Here is a 26,668-nt window from a genome sequence, read left to right as displayed (position 1 = left end):
TATGCACTGGGCATACTGGGGTCAGGCAGGCAGTGAGAAACCTCCTTGTTATCCTGTATGGGTACTGCATTCCGAAAGGTGCTCTCAGTTCCCTCATCACTGTTACTGATACGTTACCTGCCAGCTGTTTGGGGGCAGGAACCTAGGATAAGTGGTAGGCACTTGCAAATTGAGTTTTAATGAAAGTTGTCAGGTTATTTCCATAACCCAGCTTTGTTTGCACTATCCATTTAAAATCCAGTATTTGTAAAACCCTGAAGATGTGACCTTTTGGTAGACTTCAGCTTTGACTGTTAAGGAGTGATTTTGAGCAGGATTTTCCCTTTTTCTCTTATTTTCCATGCAGTCAATTGCTTCAGCAGACATGGATTTGAATCAGCTGGAGGCATTTCTCACTGCCCAAACCAAAAAACAAGGTGGCATCACATCTGATCAGGCTGCAGTCATTGCAAAATTTTGGAAGAACCACCGAATAAAGATCCATGACAGCCTGATCAATCAAAGCCGTTGGGATAATGTCTTGAAAAACATGAACTGGCGAGTGGATCTGAAGTCACAATCAAGACATGTTGATCAGATAAACACTCCTGTTGCAATAGTTGAAATGGAACTGGGAAAAAATGGGCAGGTAAGCTTTCTTTTGCTGAGACACTTTACCTATTGCTGAATTCAGTGCATCCAAATGGAGTCACCACCGGGCCTTTAATGTACTTGAGCTTGTGATCCGTCTTTGGATACAAAGATATATTCTGGGTGGTGAATGTAATTTTTTGCTTATTTTATATCTTATATGTATTGACAGCTCACTTTACATTAAGCTTGGAAAATCTGAGGACATAGAAATCAAACATAAATCAGCCGTACTAACAATTTCATTAAAATTATTTGTATTCCATGCACTGTGAAGTCCATTAGTCTTTTTTCTTCTCTAATCAAATACTAAAATTAGGTAATATTTGCAAAGGAGAAGCTGAAAAAGAATAAAGTTCACAAAGTATGATGATCAAACATTCCTTACATTTTAGGACAAATGAGGGGAAAAACTTCTCTTTATTTTACATAACACCTGTTTTCATGTTACAAGAACATCTTTTATTACCAGTTACATTATGCAATGTGGTCTTACCTGCCTGAAAGAGATACACAGCTCTATCAGTAACGAACACTGCATACTTTTTTGATCTTTATAATTCATAAGAATGTACAACTAAAGGAGCGGCTTCCCATCTTCAGTTTTTCTGTCCCTTTCTGACAGGAAATGTGGTTCAATTCAGTATCTTTCTCCTCTGCAATGTGTTAGTGAATCTTAAAACTTCATTTCTTAGCAGTAGCTACTGCAAAGCATACCACAAATTAATTTGGGGGTTTTAATTTTAATAGTTAGTGTTTAGCAAGTTTCCTTGGATTTCATAATATTTTAGTAACATAGTGAAAGAGTACCTGGATTAGGTATACCTAAAATATATACAGACCTAGAGCCTATGCAGACTGATTTAATTGAAACTGTGTGGCTATACCAAGGCCAGAATGAAAGTACAAGTAAATTGAGATCCTACTGAGACAACATATATTGTTGAAGTTATTCTGTTAGCTCACTCTTTCAGGCTTTGAAAACTTACCCTTCCTAAGTGCTGACCGCCTTCCACTCACGTAGTTCTGCAGTGACCAATACAATAATGGTGTATGTTTTTAGGTTTTTTCCTAGCCTCAAAAAAGTAGTTTTCTGCTCATGATCTTGAGATTGGAAATAATTATATTCCATTAGTAACAAATGGAAAAAGTTTTTTTTAAAAAAAAAAAAGTTACAGTGAGTACATTAGAATGAGTACATTAGTGAGCAAATGGGAAAATTACCTGTGTTCATTAAAAAAATAATCCTAAAATCCTTAACTCAGAATCACTGTTGTATTTCATAAGGGAATTATGTAGTTAGTGACTCTTGTTTTGAAATTGTTTTTTTTCCCTGGTAATGGATTATTATGGTAATATCAATCACTAAGTACATTTATATTTCTTCTAGCCTGTGCAGGGAGAGAAAGGGGATGTGAACATGAAGGAAGAATAGACATTTCTGACACACTGTAATTTCTCTTACCAAGGAGCCCCACAACAAAACCAGAATGAATTATTTTAGCCATGCAGCCTTATATTTCAAAGGGAAATGGTGGTGCGAATGTATTTTTTTGAATTGCCATCAGATATAATTTTTGTCTCCTTCCTGACGACAGTGCAGTAGTGAGCTGTCAGCAAGTCTGACTGTTGGTGTAAGGGTATTAGACTGGTACTTAAAGAAATAATCATGGAGTAGTTAGGATTGTCACCACTTGAGTCAAAACTGGTATTTATTTCAAGGCGCTCTGGTTTCATGTAGTGTTTAGCTTTGGTTTAAATAGGTTTTCTGGTGCAAAGCTTTTAGCTGAGACAGTCCACAGGATGCTCACATATTGGGGAGTTGTTGAGGAAACCCTGGGACTGAAACAGCAGCAAGCAGGTTGCCAGAACAGGTCATCCAGCCCTCAGGCTCTTCCCACATGCGTTTGGGGACCTCCTGGAAAGATGGTTACAGAGACTTTACTATTGGAGGTTGAACAAGTTGTTCCTGCATGCTGGATCCAGCCCACAAACTTAAAACCATCATGGTTTACAGCCTTTATGTGTATTTTTATTTTATTGGTAGCACATTTATATCTGCTCTAAATATCAAGTTTTGTAGCACATCAAATACATATGCTGGTACATTTCTGAAACTTAACTGAGAACATCTTTTCTAAAGGGTTGTCAGTCATAGACGTGATTTGGCAAATAGCAAAGTTCTGGATTTGTAAAAGAAAGCTGGCTAATGATTCAGGAGTAAATTATTCAGAACAGGCTGTTTTCATTTGGACACTTGATAACAGGGGAGTATACAAATGCATTGATGTGTAATGAATTGACATTAATATTTCATATGTTTCAACAGAAGCAAAGAAATACCCTGTAGAAAATGTGCCTTTCCAGAATTCAAAGTCGCTCTGATTCTTCTTGGTGTCTCTGGACTGGATTTAGATCTCTCCAGCAGAAGGCCAGGCAGTTGTCTGCTCCTTCTGCTTCAATAAGTAACCTTGCTTTCTGCTTGCCATCTCTGAGTTTTAATCAGTCAGCTCTTTCATGACAGAATGAATATATGTGTGAGAGCTAATATGGCTAGAAAAGGGGAGTTTGATGTGACTGGTTCATAAATGTCAGTAGACAGAGTTTACATGAATTATGGCAAATTTCCTGAATGTTTTCTGACAGAAGGGAGATGTTTATGGGTTTGAGAATCCATTACAGCTTGCATGATTTAATTGTTACTATCCCTGGCATTACTGATGGTAGAAAAAAATGAACCCTTTCCTTTGAGTGCTCTTAAAAACACCTCTAACAATAAACATTCAGAAATACTGATGCTCCAAACTTTGGGAAGTTTGGTTCAGGATCTGTAACTTGCAGTTTGAAGTTGTCTTCTTCAGTAAGGATTTTACAGTGGCATTTAAAGTTCCCTTTATGCTGGTGATGCAGTCTTTACTGCATCCTGGTTAAAGGCAGATGAACTTGCTAGCCATGAAGTATTCTGCTTTGAAAGCCCTTTTCCTTTAACAATATGACTAAAAATAAAATCGTAAAGCAGTTGCACTTTAGCCTGAATTTGTCTTCATCTGTTCATGATATTCAGCACTCATCACTGCCAGTCCATTCTTTCCATTTGAACAGCCCATCTTTTCTTTTGGACAATAGTTTTATCCTCCTGTAGCTCTATACCTTGCTGGCTTTCTCTTAAAACATCTATAGCTCCCTGCCCCCTTCTTTACATCCTTTTTAATCTTGCTCTCCCTCTCTGGGCATTGCTGTAAAGCTCTCTTGGCATGAAATTTCAACCAGACACAAATCTGCCAGGAGGGACAGTGGAGTGACCTGGAGAATCGCCCTTCTCGTGCCCTTCCTGCCCCACTGCATCAACACTGCTATATATGGTGAACAGTCACTGCTGCGCAACGTTAGCTAACCTGCAGATTTCAGTCACAGATTTATATCTGACCTTCTCATTAATAGAAAATAATAGCATTGATTTTGCACTGTGGCTTGGCATTAAGATATATTTAAACTTGTTTTATGGGCTTTGCCGTGTTATTTTCCTTATGAGATGTGCCTCTCCTTTGGGGCTGCATTCTTCCCACTGTTCTAGGCTGATTTGCCAATAAGTTTTACTTTCTTGCAGCATTATACTCAGTTTAATATCTGAGACTGATCAAATATTGTAGATTAGCCTGAGTATTTGCTCTTGCCTTTTATGCTTGAACTTATTTACAGAGTGGGTATTTTCACATGCATTTCTTTTCAGTGTTCAAGATACTGGTAATCCATGTAATAGCACTTTTGTTGCGGTTCTTTGGAATGTTAAGCATGTTTTATGAGCAAAGAGTATTTTTCTCCCCTAATCTAACATGAAGTCTGGGTTTCCGCTGCAGGATTCTTCCCAGAAAGAGCTGAGGAAATCACATCAGGATTATGGATTAGAGGGTTTTTTCCCAAAACATTGTATATCTCTTCTCTGTCCTTTTTTGAAACGTCTGCCTGACAGAGGTATCATAAAACTTAGTTAATGGCATATGGTAGGTAAATGCCTTATACCACATACTAAAAGCCACAAAAAAAAAGTTATGAAATTAAGATAATTTCTTTCAAATTTATGGGCAAAGAGCAGCCTCTCATTCCATATAATTTTTCTAAAGTCTGAAATCACCAGGGATCTATATTTTAATATAAAACAAACATCTTTCTTTAATTAGCAGGCAAGCATTAGTAACAGTCATTTGATAAATTTGAAAAGTCTAATATTTCCTAGTTCTGACTGTATTTTGATTGCCATTTAAAACTATCACCAGTGAGATAAATACTTCATGATGACAGGACTTACTAGATGAAGTGATCCTTTGTCAGTGCAAGAATTACCTGATACTGAAAAAGTAAGAACTGTCAATTCACAATTTACCTTAGGTATTTCACATCTGCTCTCTGCTAATGGCTGGATCCAGACCCTGGTAATTCAGAAAAAATAATAATAAATCAGGTAATAATTTTGATAATTCAGGTGCAGAAAGAATTTGTAATGAATGTAGACAATTGTCATGTGCTATATGTAGGATGTAAAACACTCCTACAGGATTTTGAAGGTTTGGAGCTTGAAATTTCATCAACTTTTAGTTTGTATGACTATGAAGATTTAAGTCTTTTAATGTTCTGGAAAAGAGTGAAGTAGGTCTCAAAGTAAACTTTTGGGAGATCAAAATTGTTTCTAACTTGTTAATTATGAATATTCTACACAAATTTAGGTTGAGACTTGTATCAGCTGTGCTATAAACAAATGATAAGCTGAATTCACACATGCTGGCAAATGTTGAAATTGAACATGCTTTCACAGTATAATAAAAAAATTCTTAGGATTTAGCTTCTGTAAATCTCATTACCTTGCTAGGATTACAGACTGAATGCCACTGAGGATCTGTGGGTGTTTTGCACATTTTTGTAAGCACAGGTCTCTTGGTTTCTCTAGGCTGCAGTTGTCTCCAGCAATAGCTTTCCCTGCTGAAGAAGGGTCAGATCAAGAAAACATTATGAGTAAACTCATGCTATAGAGCGAGGTAGGATTATGGCTGTGTTTGCTTTTGCCTCGGTGTGACTCGAGGTCAGGTTGCTTCAGAGCTATTGCTGAAAATAACTTCAGATAATGGACTTCCAGTCCTTTTTATGTAGGATCTATTCTGAAAAGACAGACTGCCTTTTGAAGGATATCGGTATCGGCAAAGCAATGCTTAGGAGATAAAAAGCAGTTCTAGGTACCTGAACCGAAATAAGGGCAGCCTGGCCTGCAAAGGGGAAAGAAAAACAACCATCAAACAATTTTTCCTTTTCAGCCTTAATCCATTTTAATCTTTGTAGTTATTTACATTATTGGAATTATTGTTCCGGTCAAAAATGGTAAAGCGTGGGCATTTAGAAGCCGAATCAATCAACCTAACCACAACGGGCATAGTACTTTTATGTGATTAAAAATATAAAACCCGGTAAGTAGAAGCTAGTGGAAAAAAATCACCTTTGTGGCCAACCTGAATGTAATCACTTGAGCTTTTATTCACCTTGGAAATTTATGAGCTGAAGGGAACAGTTACATAAGGCAGTACAGTACAAAGCAAATAAAAACCAGAGAGGGCAATGGGTTACTCAGCACATAGGAAACCAGAGCACAGTTGACTGATTTAACTCAGTTATGTCCTTAATCCTCTGCATGGCACTCTCTGTAGTCCTTTGCTTCAGCAGTTCAATTTTTGTCACATTCTCCTGAAAGCAAAGCAAAACTTGGGGAACAAGAAGAGAATTTTGTTATTTGTGGCTGTTGGGATTTTTAAGTGTAATGCATTACGGAGATAAGAGCATTAAACTGAGATATTAAATAACTGTCCAACTTGAATTATCACTTTTCCACTATATATTTAACAGTATTTTTTCATTAGTACCTCATCTGTCCATCCTATATGAAGTAAGGATATTCTACAATTAGTGATACTAACAGTGTCCATCCTTGTTTATTTGTGCTGTGTATACACACATACAGGTGTGCAGGTGCATGCACACACATATATTCTTTGTCAGCTGTTTTTACTCTGGAACTGTATTTGCTGAAGTAGTTCAATAGAATAATTTAAGTGAGACACAAATTTTTGTAGCTGAGCTCAGGGTATTATGGGGACAATTCTGGATTAATTTAAGGTAAGCTTGTATGAATATAGATGTTACCATAACAATGCATATTTACTTACCTTTCATCTGCCTAAATTCAGATTCAGTCCTGGACCCTTGAAATTTTTTACCTTCTCTGAAAATATATTGAGGTCTTGGACACTATGACAGGGAACTTGCTTGCTATCTGTTATGCATCTCATACGATCAACAAATACTTTGCGATCTAACATTGGTCTGGCATTCTCATGCAGCAATAAAATGTTGTGTAGCTTTGATGAAACACGCTTCAGAGATGTCTCTTGCAGCCTTGGGATACAGACTATGATCAGAGGCTGGGACAGGGGCAGCTGGATTCAGCAGACATGTCTGTTGAAAATTGTCTCACTTAGCTACACCTTTTTCTGGAATTGGTGCTACACATTTATGAGTTAGTCAGAAGGACCTGTTCTTTCTTATTCTCACCCCTATGTTATCACTGTCCGGTCGTGGCTTTTCTAGAAGTCTTCACCCTGGTTTTCTATGAGCTCCGCTGCCTCCAGAAGTGGTTGGTACATTTTTGGAACATACCCTTAGCTAACAGCCCTTAATCCTCATCCTGGCTCCTCTACTGAAAGCATTTCTCTAACTTTTCAACCTTTTCTCTGCTACTCCTGCAGCGCTGAGGCAGGTTACCCTGAGAGCTTGTGGTGGTGCATGCTCTGAGATCCTCAAGACTCAAGCTGGATAAAGTCACTGCAGTCAGGGTCTCCACCACAACAGACCAGAGCATTTAGCCCGCAGACTTTCAGGTGAAACGGATGTTTTCATGCTCCAGTTTAATCCAGTTGCTTTGTGCATTTCAGTTCCTTCTCTCTATTCACTGAAGGTTGAGCTGAGAGTATGTTTCTGTTGCTTTTGTAGTTCATGCTTTAGTTCAGTCTGAACGCATGAACTTATGGGTCAGGAAATCAGGAGTTTGGTTTCAGCAGAGGGAGAGCAGTTGTTTGGGAACTGCGACACTGAATGTTGGGAGCAGGGGGTGGTGTAGGGTCAAAAGAACCTGATGGCATTTAAAGATAACACATTGCAGAGGCTGGATGCAAAGATGACTGATGAGCTTCAAAACCTCCACATCTCTGGCTCTGTTCTCTAGTAAGAAAGTTCCTGTGTCACTGATGAGCTTAGAGGGTGGTTATGAGTTTCTTGTGCTTCCTCATGACTTTGCATTAACTGGGTAATTCGGAGACCTTAAATTGCATGCCCTCCATCACCAAAGGAATTGTTTGGTTTGAGGCAGGTTGGCAGAACAGTTTCATCATGACACTTCCACCACTGCTGTCATAGCGCAAATAATCACAGACAGCTCCACTGTCCATGCAATCCCTCACCACCATGGACTTGGAGTTGTATAGAAACTGATTGTAAATATGCAAATTAAAGCATTGCATTTGCACGAAATGCCGCATGCAGACTGGTACTGTTTTGCTGCATAACCTTGCTCTTAAACAAGCCTATTCAGAGCTTCTGCCTTCTTCAGAGCACCCATCCTGACCTGGGTCATCTCCTGGAGGGTAGAGGAACAGCTCTGTATTTCCCACATCTACCAACCAGCTAGAGAGTCAGCCTTGCTGCTGCAAAACCAGGCTTTAATTGAGGTGAAACATAGTGTAAGGCTTGGAAAGATGGAGCTTTAGTGTATGAAATGGAAGGTCTTTGGAGATTTGCAGAAGAGATAAAAACTGAAATGGAAAAGGTAGATTAAAAAACACTGCCATTTCTTGTAGCAAGCCTGGGGCAGGAAGCAGAGGGGACCGTGCTTGGCCAATGTGATCGATTCCTGGCTTATTAAAAAGCAACTTTGCAACGCAAACATTGGGCCTTTTGGCTGCTGTGTTGCTGACTTTTGAGGACCCAGAGAGAGCATTTGCTGTTGTGAGGCCTCCTATGGGTACATACAGAGGAGTTACTTATTTGTTTTGACACTGTCCACCTTTTGTAAAACCAGCAGCATGTAGTTTGGGTGTGAAAGTCAGTGTGTCCTGTTTTGTGAAATAATTTATCTCAGGATAATTTCCAGAATAAATACATTTTATGAAATATATTTACCCCAGGAGGTGTTCCAGGAAGGGGAGCATGGTTGAAGGACCAAAAATTGTAATCTCCACTGGCTTCTTTTGAAAAAAAGTAAAAGGTTTTGCTTGATTCTAACAAAACAAAACAAAAAACCCAGGAGTTTCTTTGCTGGAGAGTGTGTATATAGGAAATCAAAACAACTGGCCTCTTTGCATCTTAGCTCCAGTGTTACTGGAGCCATCTGCATTCTTCAGAGGACTTGGATGTCAACACTAGCAAGTAATTTGTTCTTAGAAAACTCAGGGAAAAAAAGGAGTTGTTATGAACATAAGTGCCCACTGCATTGGCTGACAAAGCATCTTGTTTTTACAGGCCTAGCCTGGCCAAGTACATTTAAAATTGTTGTTTTGCCAGCTGGCCAACCTTCCCACTCTTGACAATATGCCATGCTGCCGCTGAAAAGCGTTTGGAGATCCTTCCAGGTTTGTCATGGTCTCTCTTGAGATCCCCAAATACTAGAGTTTAGGGGTGTAAGTAAGAACAGGTTCTTACTTAATTTATTTTAATTAGGAAGAGCTGCTGCAGGAGAAGGTATCAGAAGATGTAAAATTGGAAGCTGGCACATTGCCAGAAATGGAAAAATGGTTGTAACTCATACCCTTCTTTGCTGCTTAATCCTATGGATTCCCTTTATTCTGTCTTAAATATATAAATATATACACTTTTCATAAAAGCTATATTCCAGCTTTGGCTGTGCAAGAATTGATCCAACAAAAAAAAACCCACCCAGCAGGACACGATAGCAAAGTCACTGCCCACAGTACAATTAAACTTGCCACGTTTCTCTGTGTGTCTTAGTTTTTTGAGGGAAGAGTGAACCTGTGACATTTCGTCTGAGCAGCTTGCATGTTATCTGCCAGCAGCTTTACTTTTTCACCTTTCTTCACAAGTTGAATTCCCATGTGGTGAGCACTTCTATTAATACATTAGGCAGCAGAAGGCATGGGCAACAGAAGAATGCAATTCGTAGGCAGTTCTCAGTAAAATAATCTTATAGAGGAGTTATTTCTCTTCTAAGTTCCAGCAAGCTGTGGCTTTCTGTCTTTCTAGTGCTTCTACTGATATGTCTTGTTCTAGTTAAAGATGGATGAAAAGATAAACATCCCTCTTCCTTCATTTTCTTCTTACCTTTCCCTTTACAAAAATCTCTAAGAGAGGGATTTAGCTGGTAGCTGCTGGAATTTGTTGGTGTACAAAACTGTCCTTGGCAGTTGGTAACTGAGCATTAATGCTGAGGTATTATGAGCTCTGGGTACAGAAATGTAGTTAATCAACATGTGAAATATTTGGAATACTAGCGCTGTATCTGCATAAAAGCAAACTCTCATTCATGCTCATGTTGCAGATATTCTTGCTGCTATCAGTTTATACTACTAGCAGTGGTACCTAGGGACTTCTAGATGCCAGCAAAAAATTTTTGGGAGATGCTCATGCCCTTCCTAAGGGAGTGAATTAAGACTGTAGGAAACAAGGCTCTTTTTGCAGATATAAACTTCCATGTTGTGTAGGTCAGGTTTTCAGCAGGTGACTGGTGGGAGTTTGCACTGAAGAAGATCAAACATTTAATCTGCAGTTGCAGATTCATTTACCTCCGTATTAAATTGATTTGTCTTACAGTGTAATACACTGGCTTTTGCTTCATCTTGTTAAAAACATAGAACTGCCACAGAAAGTTGTATGTGGGTCTTAGATGGTAGGTTCAGGTTACAGGTCTTTTTCGTGCAGCGAGGAGGACTTAAAAAGCTCCTGACCTTTGCTAGTTGTTCTCACCATGGTACTACCTGGTAGTTACACATTTGCAAAGCTGAAAGTCGAAATTGGCTGAGTGAGTCCAAATTAATTTTTTTTTGTTCCCTCCCCACCCTTTTTATTTTTTCCCAAATTATCTTTAGTCTGGATCAATTTGTTGAAGAGACAGGGTGAGGGCAAAATTGAGCAAAAGAAACTGAGAACTCTGCACCGATATGTTAAAGAAAAAAAGCACTTATAAACATAGGTGTTCAAAAGATCACTCATTTTAAATCTGAGCTAGTGGTCTCTTGAACAAGAGAAGTAAAGAAGCTTTCCTTAAGTGGTAAGGATAACCTCTTCAAAGTGCCAGTGTTCCCTCAAAGAATGGAGGAATAGAAAATGAGAGGCATGGCTGGACAAGTTTGGGATTGTAGACTTGCTGTCTACAGGAGTCTCTAGGCTGGAGAAGTGTAGAAAAGGTATCTGATTTGGGAATGGTCTAAAATGGTATCTGGAGGTAGGAACCTGCTAAGATTGCAAGAACAGAGGAATCTTGGTATTTTAACAATGTTAGTATTCTTAGTTTCTAGACAATTTCTCAGCTACGCACATTCATGATGGTCATTAATGAGAAACATGGTTGAAATACTATGTCTTATTACTTGTCCCAATTATTTTCTCCAGTGTTAGGTAGAAAATATGGCAAGCTGAACCTCAGAGTTAGCTAAGTTGCCTGGAGCGATGGTAGAAGTATGGGAACAGTGAGGAGTAGAGCTGAAAAGCAAGCGAATCCTGTCTTAGTCACAGCTTTAACAAATAAACTGGTTTGCTTGGCATTTTGGGTTTTTTTTCTTCATTCAATCACTACAAGAAGCTGTCAACAATTTCATCATCAAAATAGCTTTCCCTGTTTCCTTGCGTGCCTCTGTTCCATTTTTTGTTGTTGTTGGTTTTGCTTGTTTTGAAAACTGAGGCAGTGTGTTGAAGCATAAACTTCCCCGCTTTTCTCTGGAAGGAGATGTTTGGGAAGAGGTCACTAGCAGCGCGTTGGGTTAAGGCATCATTGTGCTGTTTGCTTCTTTAAAAGTAGAGAAATGACTACTTCAAACACAATTCCAAACGCAAGTCCTCTTCATTTAGGAGATTCTCATTTTAGCTTACAACAGATACAGAACGACCCTTTAATTAAGGAACCTCACTAAGCTGTAATTTTGCATAGACATTGACACAAGTTGGTTTTTGCTCTGTCCTTTCAAGTTGTCAATTGCAAAACTCCACAAAGATAATCAGACATGCAAATCATCAATATATTTTTAGTTCAACTCGCTGATGTATATTCATTAATATGTTAATAAGACAAGGAGAGCATAATTCAAATTGCATATGCTTAATTTGGTTAATAAATGCTTGAAATATAGTCCCACTTTTAGAAGTAACCATACAAATGATGCCACTGTTTCAGAATTTTTTTCTCTTAAGTCACAAGCAGGGTATAAAACCTCTTGGTTTAGTGACAAAAATAAGTTTCTAGTGCTTTTTACCCCGACCCTGCACAACCAAAGGACTTCTGCACTGAATTTTAGTCCTTGTATGCATTGTCATATTCCTGATGATTTCATTGTAATAAATTACACCAAAGGAGACCTAGTGAAGATTATGGCGTTGTAATTTGAGTTCCCAAACTGTATTAGGTGGAGTTAAGTAAGCAGATACAAGATGGAAAGAACAGAGTTTCCTTGTGTTGAAATGACTCCACCAGTGCAAATTAGAGACATGCTTGCCCTGTATTTAGTTTGCAATGGCCTAACCAAATAAGATACTTGCAAATTACTACTGGAATTAGAATAAATTCTCTGACAGCTTCTGAACCTTGGTTAAATATGTAAAGCTGCTATAATATTTATTTCATTAAACCTCTACAGTGATATTTGAATGCTTACAGGCAATAAACTTTTAAGTCAATTGAGTACATTTCTGTTGAATCGCTGTCAAAAGTGGAGCTGTGCTTTAAGAACTATTTAAAAAATTTCATTCCATTTAACCTGTAAATATGCCACAGGACTTGAGAAAATGAGTTTGATAATGGCTTTTTTTAAGACTTTAGCCTGGAAGGCAGCATCTTAAAAGAACTCAGCATTGAGGAGAGTCTCTAGCATATGCAGTTATACCAGCCTGACTTATTTGGTCTGAAGTAATGAGGCATGACAGATCATGAGTGCAGTGCATCATGTTCAGAACCAATAAGCCCTTTCAGAAAATTACATTTCTGCTCTAAGCAGTCTTTTGAGTTATCTGCAGCTAATTTTAAACTGCCAGCTTTTATGGAAATGGAGCACTTGCATTTCCCAGTAAATACCACCATGATGCTCAGAGACAACTGTAAAGTGCGACTGTCTGGGAAAAGCTTAAGTCTGATCAAACTTAATTAGACTGGAACCTGTTCCTGCCTACAAATGTCTTGATTATACAATGAGAACAAACAAAACACTTGACAGAATTGGCTTTTGTGATACTGCTGTGAGAATGTGAAAAAGAGCTTTTGATTCACATAATCTGTCTTGCTGAAGGTGCAGGCATTGGCATCAGCGTCTTGCTGTATTCTCTTCTTACTGGCCCTTTCCACTAGAAGAGAAAAGGTACTGATTGAATCCAGTCAACTTCTGTGTGTAGTAAAATGTGCTTTTTTTTCATTGCCACTGCTGTCCTGTGGTGTTCAGGTCACCACTGTTGGAGTTTGAGCAGAGAGCCATGTCTGCATACAGCTGGTCACCCAGAGCTTAGCAGGGAGCATGTGGAGAAACCCAGGCTGTTTGGGGCAGTAGTAAGTCTGGTTCAGTTCAGGTGTCTGAGGACCATTCCCTCAAAGTATCAGTTTCCACAGACTCCTAAAGGAAAGGAAGCATTACTAGTTCAGGTCTGGGGTCTGAAGTTTGGTGAGATAGATCCCACCCTTTGTCTGAACTACATAGTGGTCAATGGTGGCATAACAACCACTCTGCTCAGATGAACGGTATGGTTAAAACCTTGTTGCTTAGTTCAGCTGAGGGCAGATGAAGCAAACTGTCTCAGCCTTCATTTCTAGGAAGCCAAAACAGAAGAGAAAGGCAGATCCTCCATTTATACCAGGGCAAGAGTAGTTGAGCAAATGTCATTAAACTGTCAGCCAAAGTGCAGGCTGCTGGGTGACAGAGACCTGCATTTGCATTAAATTGAAACTCTCCCCATAAAATTAATGCAAGATATAAATGAAAGCATAAAGAAACCCTTTAAAATATTTGTTTCTTTTTTAAAAGTATTATAAAACAAGGATTAACAAAACCAAAACCAGCAGGTTTTAACAAAAAACAAAAACTTACAGGTTTAAACATGCCAAATGCTAAGTGTGACAGTTATGGTGCTGAGAAGCAGTGATCCAAGAGCACCAAAATATCATAGTCTGGATATGATGTGTGACTGAGCCACTTCAGGTCATAACAACTTCCTTTGCAGACAAAGAGTCAAGCTTAGTGGGTGCTAGGGCAGAATAAACAGAATAAAGACAATACCCCAGCTGAGGGCAAGGATTTGAAAGATGGTACACAAATGGATTGGTTTCAATACCTGAAGCTTCTCTTGAGGGGGAAAGGAAAAAAAAAAAAAGTCTTGTTTTTTCCAGGCACAGAGCTTGGAGATGAAAAAGACCTGTTCACCTCTGAAGCAGGTGAGCTGCTTCCCAAGAGCTACTGGAGGAGAGCTTAGTTGAGGGACTTGTGGGGTTGGATGGTGCTGCCATGTCCCAGTGGCCATGGAGGTATCTGGGGGATGGTGGCTGGCCATGATTGTCTTTCAGAAGCAACCTGTTAAGAAAACTGCGTGTAGTGAATCTCTGTCTTTTTTTCTAAACCATCAACTTTTGCTCTGCATGGACAGTACTTCCTCTCAAAGAGCTTTGGACATTGCTTTTCTCAGCCATGGTGTTTTGGAAGGAGTTGTCAGAGGTGTGATGCTGTGCTCCAAGCCTGCAATGCAACTTCATTTCTTCTGCCCCTTTTTGTGTGTTCCTTGCAAGCCCCAGTTTGCATGACAATGTGCAGAGCTCTCCATGAGCTATTCTGGCACCCCAGGAGAGATTTGAACGCATACCCTTCCAGGCAGCAAGCAGAGCGCTGGGCCATAGTGCTGAGTATTGTAAGCACTTTTACCTGCAATTGGGGTGTGAGAAATTTGCTGTCAACTGGGAACTTGAACGTGGCTTCCAGTGCTTGCTGTGCTCTGGGTCAGCCTGGCTCATGATCTCACATCCTAAGAAGTGACAGCAGTGTCCAACAACCCTCCCTTTGCTTGGAGGCCAGGGCTTTCTCCTTCAAGCAGGGACTTGTCACCAGGGCTTTCCCTTTTCTGTCTCACCACCTTCCCCGTTTGGTACCATTCCTTGCTTGAGCGCAGCTCCTCTGCACTCTCCTTTCTTTTTTATGCTTGGGGTTTTTTTTGTTTGGCTCTGGTCATGTGTTTGTTTTCCCTCCTACATGGTCTCTGTTTCATTCACTTCCCAGAATAATAAGGGGCTTGTTGAAAGGGTGCTGCTAAGTAGTTTCTCTTCTTCATTCACTCTCTCTTTATTTATTTAATATTTGTTTTCAGTGTGCATTGAATACAAAACTATGAATGCCTTTGTTTATTTTAATAAAATTTACTATTTTGGAGGCTCCTGTGCGAACCATCTTACTGCCATAAAAATCCCATAAATAAATAGTTATAATCAGTTATTATGGTATTATAATTCCCATTTCAAGAATACAATCTGAGGGCAGAGAACATAAACGCAAAGATTTCCACTAATTTTGGTGCCCAGCTTGAAAAACCATCAAGCCAAGTTCCCAGAGTGCTGAGTCTTGGTGGTATAGCCAGTGTACATTTCTGATTGTGAACCTGTGGCTGTTACAGACATCAGTCCTTCTGCAAACCAGGCTCCAGGTGCCTTAGACTGAGCCTGGAGAGAACAGGGAACACACAGAGCGACCACCTGGAAAAACATCATTGGTTTTTGCAGCAGCAAACTTGCCTGCTGTTTCATGGGCTTTCCTGTAAAGGCACAGCCCAGTGCTCCAGAGTATCATTCAGCTGCTTTAAACATAAGATCCTCCTTAGTTGTCTTACAGTTCCCCATCTGCTTCACTCCGCACCTTCCAGCTTCTGCAATATGAGGTGAGCCTGAGCAGCTCGCAGACCACAGCCACAGTGCTTTGCTACACAGCTCCCATTCATTGCCTGGGCACTACCTGGAACAGAGTTTGGCTGGAAAAAGAGTACTGGATCTTGTCATGGCAGCCTATGTTACAGCACATATGCGCAAGGGCAGAAGGTTATTTAAGGTTGCCTGACAACTGTAATTCTGACATTTTTCTGTATTTTGATAATTTTGCATTGTAGTACTCATGCTCTTTAATACCGTTTTTAAGAATGGGGTTGGAGAGAGTTTCTTAAGATTATGCATGCAGAAAATCCTGGCTTGGACCTCCTGTATGCACACATGAACATATACCTGTGGGCACCACTTAGTGGCTGCATGCAAATAAAGGTAGAACACTCATGATATTCATAAGCCACTGGAGAAAATGTTAATGGGATTCTTCCAGCCAAAGAAAATCTGAGATGGAGGTATATTGGAGCAGAATATTGATACCTCCCCATCCAAAATCTAGGAAATGGCGTTTAGTGCTTCTATTTTCTTTCCCTGTTGTTAGAACTGAAGTCAAATGCTGCCTTTTATCTGAAGTGGTTTGACCAGAGACTTGTGCTCTGTGAGAGTGTATGTAGTATCCCACCTCATCCTTTTCTTAACATCTTCCTTCTTCCAAATTTGGAAGTTTTACATGCCTATTTATACATATACATATATGTGTGTATATATACATATATGTGTATATACACACAATATTTTACATACATATTTATACATACAAATTAATACATAGTGAAATGTAATAATTATATTGTAAGCACTCTAGTCAATAAAGTGAATCTCAGGTTTAACTAAGGGAGTAGGCAATCATGCAGAAGTATCTAATTTGTACTGGTGTAGTAGGATAAGTGTGATGCTTGTGGAAACCAGAGCCTGCCCATCTGTGATTGAAGTACAGCCTGTCCAGATGGTGCCTTTTTTTTTTTCCTTTCTCTCTCTCTTTTTTTTTTTTTCTTCTTTTTTTGTTAAAGTGTGTGTTTTGCAAGGCTGGAAAGCTAGGCAGGAAGCATGTTATAAAACAACTAGCATTGGGCTGTATTTGTCCAAGGAAGCATCTGTCTTCTTTGACAGGGGAGAAGGTCATTTTCTTTGGAACATCTGTAGAAGATTGTTCAACATGTGGCATGTTGACCTGCGGGATGTGCTTTTGAGATACTCTGCTGCTTTTCTAAATTACAAGCCATTGCTTGAAGATTGCTCGGGCATCAGTTATGATGGTTTGCTGGTAGACAGGAGACTATTTCCAGGGTTATCTGTTAAATAGGGGACTGCTTGAGAAGGGTCAGTTGGGAGTAGGAAGCTATATATGAGTTGCATTTTGAGAGCCTGAGACAGGGTCCTGGAGAGGGCTTGGACTCCAGATAGTCCTGAGATGCAGGTCACCTCTCAGGTAGGAGTACACTGCCTCTGCTGCGTTTGAGTCTTCCCGTTTCTCCTTTGCCTTTCTTTGCTGGTTCTGCTTTCATTTCTTCTGCTCTCTTTTCCTTTGTGCCCCTGCACCCTCAGGGTGCTGCTTTGCCTCTTTCCTCCCTCTGTTCATCCCCTTGGCTTCTTCCTTGCCCTCAAAGTTTGTTCTTTGTTTTGTTTCAGTAGAGCTACCTAGGTGTTGTGCAGCACAGCAGGGGCCCAGGTCAAAGCCGCCCGTGATCATGTGAGAGTACAGAGGCTCTCCTGGTGAAGGTTCAGGTTTGCAAGGTGTCTCTACTTGCCGTCTCTACATTACTGTACTGAGACTAGTGCTGTGTTAGGGAAACAGCATATTCTTCTTGCTCTGTGGCAAAACTTATTTTTCTAGGAAACCATAGATTACGTTATGTTTTTGGGGTTGTGTGTTATTGTGTTTTTTTTTAAAGCAGTGTATGAAATCTTCACTTGAAACTGCACAAAACTCCTTGCCTATAATTCTTCTGTGGATTTAGTGAACTGCAATATCAAAGTAGAGCTTTAAAAACAAGGATGGAGTATATAGGAATTACTTAATACCTGTGTGTTCTAATGTATTCTAATTAATGAGCTTTGTGTGGTAAGTTTACATAGCTGAGCTGTGCAGTTTTGTTCATTATGATGATTATACTGAGAATCAGTTTTGCTAGTTGAGTTACACATGAACACAACCCAGGCTTATTACCCTGGAGAGCAATAGCGCTGGCCTTGGCCAGAGGACAGCTTAAGAGTGAGCATATTTGCATTTTAAGTGAGCTGTAGTTGCTGTGAAGGTATGCAAATGGTTCTCAATTAAAATTGTATGTCAGACTGTACAAATGAACTGCACACTCTGGCATGTGGCTCTAAGTCTCCTGAGGACACTTTCTTCTTTCTGACGTTTTTTCCCCTTTGGACTAGTGGATCATGTGGCAATCTCAGCCTCAAACAGGCTGCCATCAAGGGGTTTAATAGATTTACCGAGAGAATTGATTGTGCATGCATTGGATGAAGTCTTCAGATGTTTCATTAAACATCATCAAACCAGACTGCCATCATCTCTTCCCCCCCACTTCATCTGTCATCTCTTTGTAGCCTGCAGAAAAGTCTTCCTCTTTAGACCTTTACTTCCCAATTGAACTTACTTGAAAATAAATTCTGAGAACTGAGATCGACATATATGAACAAACAGGTCCATTTATTTAGAGAAGACTTGCTCTGTATGTTGGATATGGAAATAGATTTTTTTTTTTCCCCTTTCCCATGTGGTAAACATACTTCACACTGCAAGCATTGTTAATGCAAAGGCCAGCATCCTCTTGACACTTGATATTTTTGACAGAGGCAAGGACTGGGTCACCAGAGTGGATGGAACATGACTTTTTGCGCTGAAAACAAACACATTCAAATCTCTTACACTTGAAATTATGAAGATGTGTTTTGTCTTGTAGTTTCTGTACGAACACCTCTTTATCTCTCAGGCTGGAGTTTTGACTTTAGACTTGGTTAGTGCTAATTAGAGACAAACCAGGTAGAAAGCAGTGAGTCAAATATTGATGAAAATATTTGGCCTTTTTGAATCAGCAAAGTGTTTTACCTGTACAGTCTGTACTTCTGGATAAGCAGGAGGACTTTTTCATGTGCTTCTAGGGTATTTTTGGGTATCAGGTGATAGCGTAAGAGCCTAAACAGAAGATGTCTTACAATTATGGGTGTGTTGCATCACTCCTTCATGCACAGTTGGTACTGTCCTGTATAGTTAGTAGATCTGTGTGTTCATGGGCACAGAAAGTCATGCCTTGTGAAGCTAATGGCATACCTCCATGCCCCTGATAAATTCTGAGTATATTACATTTCATATGTGGTCTTCCATTTGCATAAACATCTGGATGTGACAGGCTATTCTGGCCTTTCCTGCTTTTTACTTTGTCTCCTCTTCCTCCTTACTCTGAAATTTTCACTCTGATTTGAGTGATTGTAATGCGTCAGGTGTTCTTGTAACTCACCGCCTCACAAACATATGTGCCCCTGGACTTTTATCTTTTTTTGGAAACTTGTGTTGAAACTCACAAGGCTGCACTCCTGCCAACTTGCTGTAAGTAGGTGTGCCAGGAGCAAAGGATCAATTACTGACGCAGAAATCTTCAGGGTGGAGGAGCCCCCAGAGATACCCAGTGAGCATTTCTTCTGATGTCCCTGCAAGGCTAGAAATCTAGTTATTTCAATGGAAATCCACTAGTCACTAGAAATAAATGCAGAGGTCTGCTTTACTCATGTTAGTACCAGTGCTATCTATGTTTCCCTTGATTTATTTTTCATTTCTATTGTATTAAAAATGTCACACGTGGGTAATAATTCTTATGTATCCCAGCACAGGGCTGGGATATAGATAGTTGTTTCCATGTTAGGGATGGAGATGCAGGGAATGCAGTGCTTATCATTTGCTAGTTCATTATCAAAATTAACTATTTGCATTAAATAATTGCCATAGCAGCTCTTCTCTGCCCACAGCTATTTTGGTTTGTCTCCCTCCTTACAGAAAATTCTTCAATTTTTTCTGGATGTAGAACAGAGATGGGTTAATACCCTATGTCGTGCTTATGAACTCCCAGACCCGATCCTAACCATACAAGGATGCTGTTGTCTACTGTATTTGTGTATTTTCAAAGGTTTTACTTCTCTAGCATATTTCATTTATCATGTTGCAGGCGGTTTAAACCTCTATGAGATGCTGCCCCTTTCTAATAATCCCTAGGTTAAGAGAATGTTAAAAGGGGGTAGAGAAGTATATACTGTTTGTAAACTACTGAATTGCTTATTAGTGTAGTCTGTAATCACTCTGGAGTTGTTTCATCCCCGGGGACTCTGAACACAATCATCATCACTAGGTTTTCTGAGTGTTAAAGGAAATAACTATCTTTAAGGTTGGACTAGATGATTGCTAAGGTCCCTTCCAACCTGTGATTCTGTGATCTTTCCCCCCCACCCCAAATTGCAAGGTCTCTTCTCTTGCAGTAAGTAATACGAAGATTATCTCTTCTTTGTGCACTTGCCTTCCCTTTCTTTTTCCACCCAAGGAAATCAGAATCTAAAAAGGAGCCTTGGAGCTTGTCTCATTTGAAACACCTCCAGATTTCTGGCCTGCTGTCACTGCGACAGCAGTCAGGTACCATGGTGATCTTAAACACTGTCACACTGCCTGCATGTACTTGTCAAATAATATTTATAAGGATTTTTTAATTGCTTTGATTCCAAGATGATTAAACAACAGGCATATCTAATTCTCACTTTGATGTCAATGCTATTTGCCTTAGAAGAAACTAATTTTTAATGATTTGCTTAGTGCGTATCAGAACCTTATTACTTTGTACTACTTTAGCTTCAGCTTCTGACATGGGAATCTGCCTGTGCAAAAGTGCTGCTCACTGAAATACAAATGGATCCCTACTTCTAGGAGTGTGTTTCAAATGAACGCTGGTAAGGAACTCTTTTGTACTTCTACTTTGAAAGTAGAAATACAAAATGGTGCAATATTGTCCTAACTTCTCTGGCCTTTTATTTACTCAAGAAGCAATTCTTAATGGTCTTATTCTGAAACCTGAAACAGAATTTTCTAAAACATGGGAAAATACATTGCATACAGAACTCAGGGCCATGGCTGCAGCCATGAGAGCAGAACCAGCTCAGAATTGAGTTTAGACATTGCTGGTGGCACCAGGAGGTGTATAATTTTCCTTCCCAGTGTGGCAAAGCCTCCTGTGACTCCAGAATCGTATTGGAGTTACAGGTACCACAGTATCCTACTCCTTACAGGGTAGGAGAGTCATTCGCACCATGATTTAAGTAACAATATCCTGGAAAAAATTGCCACATGATTAAGATTGAAGTTTGCATCATGCTTGAGCAGGCCTACTAAAGAGCTGAGAGAGGTTTTAGTTCCCTCTCCCCTTCTCTGCTCTGTTCCTGTCCCAGAAATTCACTTGCTTTACTAAGGTTTTTTTTTTTGGCCAGGTTAACGGACAGAATCAGCTCACAGAAGACTCCAGTGATTGCCAGCGCTGTCACAGGGGGATTGACTGCTTGTACAAGGATCTAGGAGCTAGAGAAGGGGAGGTAGTTTGGATTTTTGAGGGCTTTCTGGGAAGGGGGAGAGGACCTCTGGCTACCTTGTGTCACTTGAGGAGGCTCTGCTAGAAACTTGCTCCAGGTCATGCTGCTTACGAGCTCGCTATGATGGTCACGGTTCTGAAGGGTTCATCCTCTCTCTGAACCAGTGATGCTGTAATTACTGGTTCTTCCTGACCTGAAGTGTGCTTTCTTTTCAACAATCAAAATAAGCTAAGAATTTATTTTGAGGGGCTGTTAAGTTTGGTAAAGTCAACAAACAGATTAATGAGAACTTAAACTGCATAAGCGTACCATAATTCTTTCTTTTTTCTCCTATTCCATGGATCACATAAGGAGCAAGTGGTCAGAAGCACTAAAAACTAACTTTGGTATACCAGGAAGTTGGGGGTGGGGGGAGCAGAAAAAAAAATCTGTTGAGTGGGATAACTTGCTTCTGGGAGAACTCTAAGAATATAAACATTGAAACACAGAAAATCTGGTTCTGTTATATCCAAATGTGGCTTGATATAGCCTAATTTTCAGTACCTAAAGTAGGAGGGGCCTTTTACTGATCTTCCCTCCTTCAAAAAGAGAGCCACCAGCTTGTTTACATGGGCTTGAGGAAGATAATTATATTGAATTTCACAGAAAGGACCCTGTGTCATTGTGGATTTATGAGGAGCTTAGAAGAGTGAAGCTAAGTCATAGTAACAATAATTAGATTTAGAAATTAAGAATATGTACATGTTTAAGAAAATAAAAAAGATCAGCTGCCAGAAATATATGGAGCTAACTGAATATAGAAACGTGTGAAAGATACAGCTAAAACACTTTTCCAGCAAAGAAAATCTACTAAGAGTTAGTGAAACTAGACATTTGATCCTGCTGTTTCTCTGTCCGTTGTGTGTACCAGAGTCGTGGGTTCTCAGGCTTTTTCTGGGGCTGATGCCATGCGTTAGACAACAACTGTGACAGAAAGATCCATAGAGTTTGGCCCCCCATTTTGTTGGGTTGGGTGAAGTTACAGGGTGCTGAATACCACATGAAGAACAGAGAATTTCAAATTTAAATGGTGAGATAGATGTTGAGCTCATAGCAAAACAACCTCCCATAAAGGAGCATTTAGATGCTGGCAGCCCTGCTGAGTCATTCCTCCTGCAGAGGTCTACCAGAGCATGCAACACCTACCCGGGGAGAAGCTTCACGGGGCAAAGCCCTGGCATTTTTCATTTGTTCACCTAAAGCTCTGTCTCTTAAGGCTGTCCTTGGTTTTTGTAAGAGTAGAGAGAGAGGTGAGAGGCCCTAGGTGATGAATTATGTGTCTGTTTTAATAATGGCCTGTATGTCACTGAGGATATAACTGAAATCTGGGAATATCACTTGCTCAAAGCGATGTTGTTACAGCAGGAATTTTTGAATACATTGCAGTGGTTTATTTACTTTTGTGAGGACTTCAATTCTAACTTTTCCTGCTTGTCTTCTCTAGTGTAGCCTCTTTACACTGGATGCCTGTTTTTCTGCTACCCAGGGGCTTGGGATAGTGTCTGAAAATGTGAACTGTAGTGAAATGAATGAAACTATTTGGGTTTTAGTTTGTTCTTCCTCCTGCCAGCAGCAGAAGGAAAGGATTTGTTTTCAAAGTACAGTGCCAGAACGTCAGTGAAATTTCTGATGGGCACTGATCTCCTGAGACACAGCAGTACTTTGTTCTTCTTCAGCTTGGCTGGACCTGTAACAGTCTTAATCTGCAAGTAACGTGTTTTTTCCTCTGTGTTATATGGATCCTGATATAGACCTTTTGGCTGTGCCTTGAAGTTTGTTGGTAGAGGGAACACGTTTTCACGGAGCTTGCAGCCAAGGTGCCAGAGATAACCTTGGAAAAGATCTTTTTCTAGGGGGATACAAAATTAACATGACCTGGTGAGCCATTTGAATAAAAACTGTGAAGAAACCAACAACTAAACAAAAAATTCAAGCAACTGCCTCCGAGAAGTTCAAGGTGACAGCTGGCAAAATTCATTCCTTACCTAATCTTTGGTGACCAAATTTGCTTCTGAACTGCGTGTGTTGAGTCTTGTTTCTGTAGGTTCCTTGTATAGTCAGTGGAAGGAGAGGCTTCTCCAGGGGGTGACTCAGGGTTGATTCAGACGGCAAATTTAGCCCAGCGAAGACTACCTTAAGCACCGTAGCTACCAGGACCTGATGTGAATACTCCTCAGTGTGATCTATTGAGCAAATATTTGTAAAAGACTGTTGGTTGTTCAGCTAACATCTCAAAAAGCCATCTTCCAAGTTCAACTGACGCAGTAAAGAGAAGTTTCTTTGTGATACTAGTATGTATGTTTACTGCCCATCCTCAGTGAAGACGACGGTTTGTCCTATTCTGTATTATTCCTATTCTGCCCCTGCTTGATCTTGTTTCTCTCTAAAATCACATGCACTCATGCTTTGAGTGGCAGCATTTTCCTGCATCTTTTTGGTAGGTCACACTATTTAATCTTTTTGATGCCAGTGACCAAAAGGAAGGGTGTGCTATGAAAGGAATTTTTAGTGAGGTGCTTCTTTGTCTCATGTTCTCTTGGTGACATTGTAATAGCTGTGCCTGTAACACCATCCTTAAATAAACGCTGAGAGTTTGCTGATTGTTACCTTCTGGTGCTGGAGGTGTGTCCTGTTTTGTCCTGGGCAAAGTGGCATTACTTTGTCTGTTACACTTTGACTTCTCGGACAGTTTTTAAAACAATGGAAATTTGAGATGAGTGCAATTTTATGATAAAGGTTACGTATTTATAGAAGTTGTAATAGAAATAATGGAAAAAATACTCTGTTTGTAAAAAAATAGGGAATTTGTTCCTCTGGTGCTCTAAATGAAACAAAATCTTCGTCCACAAATTAATCAGCTGTTGCCAAAAGAAATATTTCTGTGTGGTTCTGAGTAGTTTTCTAAACTTGCAACCAAAGATGTGAACACTTATGCAAAAACAATTAAACCTCTTTAATTCTGTTTTCCTTTCTCTTTCTTTCTTTTGCCTGAGACTGTTCCCCCTTTTTTATTAATCTTTAGCAAGTATATCTTTCCATCTTAAAAATATGGAATAATTTAAATTTAATATTGTATCAGTATTTTCCACAGTGAATACCAGTTACAGTAAGAAAGATTTATCGTAGGGCTAATAAAATTACCTAAACACTCTATATTGTAAAACTGTAGGAAGCTGGTGTATCACATTGCTTACTCTGTGGTGTTGAGAGCAGGAGGGGCTTGATTTGACAGCATGGCTGTGAAGACAGACAGAATTAAACCCCATTTGTTTTATCTTTTCATTGAAAGAATCATAGAATTGTTAAGGTTGTAAAAGACCCTTAAGATCATCAAGTCCAACCACTAACCTATCGCTGCCAAGTCCACCACTAAACCATATCCTCAAACACCATGTCTACCCTTCTTTTAAATACCTCCAGGGATGGAGACTCCACCACCTCCCTGGGCAGCCTGTTCCAATGTTTGACAACCCTTTTGGTGAAGAACTTTTTCCTAATATCCAACCTAAACTTCCCCTGGAGCAGCCTGGGGCCATTTCCTCTCATCCTATCACTTGTTACTAGGGAGAAGAGACTGACCCCCGCCTCGCTACAACCTCCTTTCAGGTAGTTGTAGAGAGCAATAAGGTCTCCCCTCAGCCTCCTCTTCTCTAGACTAAACAACCCCAATTCCCTCAGCCGCTCCTCATAAGACTTGTTCTCTAGACCCTTCACCAATTTTGTTGCCTTCTCTGGACATGCTCCAGCACCTCGATGTCCTTCTTGTAGTGAGGGGCCCAAAACTGCACACCTCCCTACTCCTGCTGGCCACGCTATTCCTGATACAAGCCAGGATACCATTGGCCTTCTTGGCTGCCTGAGCACACTGCTGGCTCATGTTCAGCCGGCTGTCAACCAGCACCCCCAGGTCCTTTTCCTCCAGGCAGCTTTCCTCTCCTCCCCAAGCCTGTAGCATTGCATGAGTTTGTTGTGACCCAAGTGCAGGACCTGGCACTTAGCCTTGTTGAATCTCATACCATTGGCTCCAGCCTAACAATCTAGCCTGTCCAGGTCCATCTGTAGGGCCTTCCTGCCCTCTAGCAGATCAACACTTCCACCCAGCTTGGTGTCATCTGCAAACTTACTGAGGGTGCACTCAATCCCCTCATCCAGATCATCAGTGAAGATATTGAACAGGACCGGCCCCAACGCTGAGCCCTGGGAAACAGCACTTGTGACCAGCTGCCAACTGGATTTGACTCCATTCACCACCGCTCTCTGGGCTCGGCCATCCAGCCAGTTTTTAACCCAGCCCAGAGTGCACTTGTCCAAGCCATGAGCAGTCAGTTTCTCCAGGAGAATGCTGTGGGAGATAGTGTCAAAGGCCTTACTGAAGTCCAAGTAGAAAACGCCCACAGCCTTCCCCTCATCCACTAAGTGGGTCACCTTATCATAGAAGGAAGCCAGTTTAGTGAGGCATGACCTCCCATAAACCCATGCTGGCTGAGCCCGATCCCCTGGTTGTCCTGCACATGCTGCGTAATGGCATTCAAGATGATCTGCTCAATGACCTTTCCCGGCACCGAGGTCAGGCTGACAGGCCTGTAGTTCCCCAGAACCTCCTTCCAACCCTTCTTGTAGAGGGGAGTCACATTCACCAGTTTCCAGTCATCTGGGACCTTCCTGGTTGACCAGTACTGCTGATAAATGATGGACAGTGGCTTGGCGAGCGCCTCTGCCGGCTCCCACAGTATCCTTGGGTGGATCCCATCTGGCCCCATGAACTTGTGAACATCCAGGTGAAGGAGCAGGTCGGTGACTGCCACCTCTTCAACAACTGGGACTTCATTCTGCATACTATCTCCATTTCCCAGCACAGAGGCGCAACAACCCTGAGGATGACCAGTCTGACTATTAAAGACTGAGGCAAAGAAAGTGTTAAGTACCTCAGCCTTCTCCTCATCTTTCATGGCAAGGTTACTGTCCGCATCCAACAAAGGAGGGAGATTCTCCCTGGCCCTCCTTTTGTCACTGATGTATTTATAAAAACATTTTTTGTTATCTTTAATGGTGATAGCCAGTTTAAGTTCCAGCTGGGCCTTCGCCTCCCTAATCTTTTCCCTGCATAACCTCACAACATCCTTGTAGTCCTCCTGAGTTACCTGCCCCTTCTTCCAAAGGTGGTAAGCTCTCCTTTTTTTCTTGAGTTCCAGCCAAATCTCACTATTCAGCCAAGCCAGTTTTATCCCCCACCTGCTTGACTTACGGAACATGGGGAAAGCTGTCAATGTATCC

At 40.5% G+C, this 26,668-nt stretch overlaps 1 protein-coding gene across 2 annotated transcripts in view; it reads left to right on the top strand.

Annotated features, from left to right (window-relative positions):
* The window catches only part of COMMD1 (copper metabolism domain containing 1), an 88,737-nt gene that overhangs the window by 23,698 nt on the left and 38,371 nt on the right, over nt 1-26,668 (top strand). For both annotated transcript variants that reach the window (XM_064446695.1, XM_064446696.1), the window contains exon 2: nt 347-628. In XM_064446695.1, coding sequence (XP_064302765.1) covers nt 347-628 — 282 coding nt within the window. The remainder of the gene's footprint in view (nt 1-346; nt 629-26,668) is intronic.

Source organism: Phalacrocorax carbo, chromosome 3 (genome assembly GCF_963921805.1).
Source record: "Phalacrocorax carbo chromosome 3, bPhaCar2.1, whole genome shotgun sequence".
NCBI classification, from domain to species: Eukaryota; Metazoa; Chordata; class Aves; order Suliformes; family Phalacrocoracidae; genus Phalacrocorax; species Phalacrocorax carbo.
The sequence above is the reverse complement of the archived record's forward strand: the minus strand, read 5'-3'. Positions and strand labels throughout refer to the sequence as shown.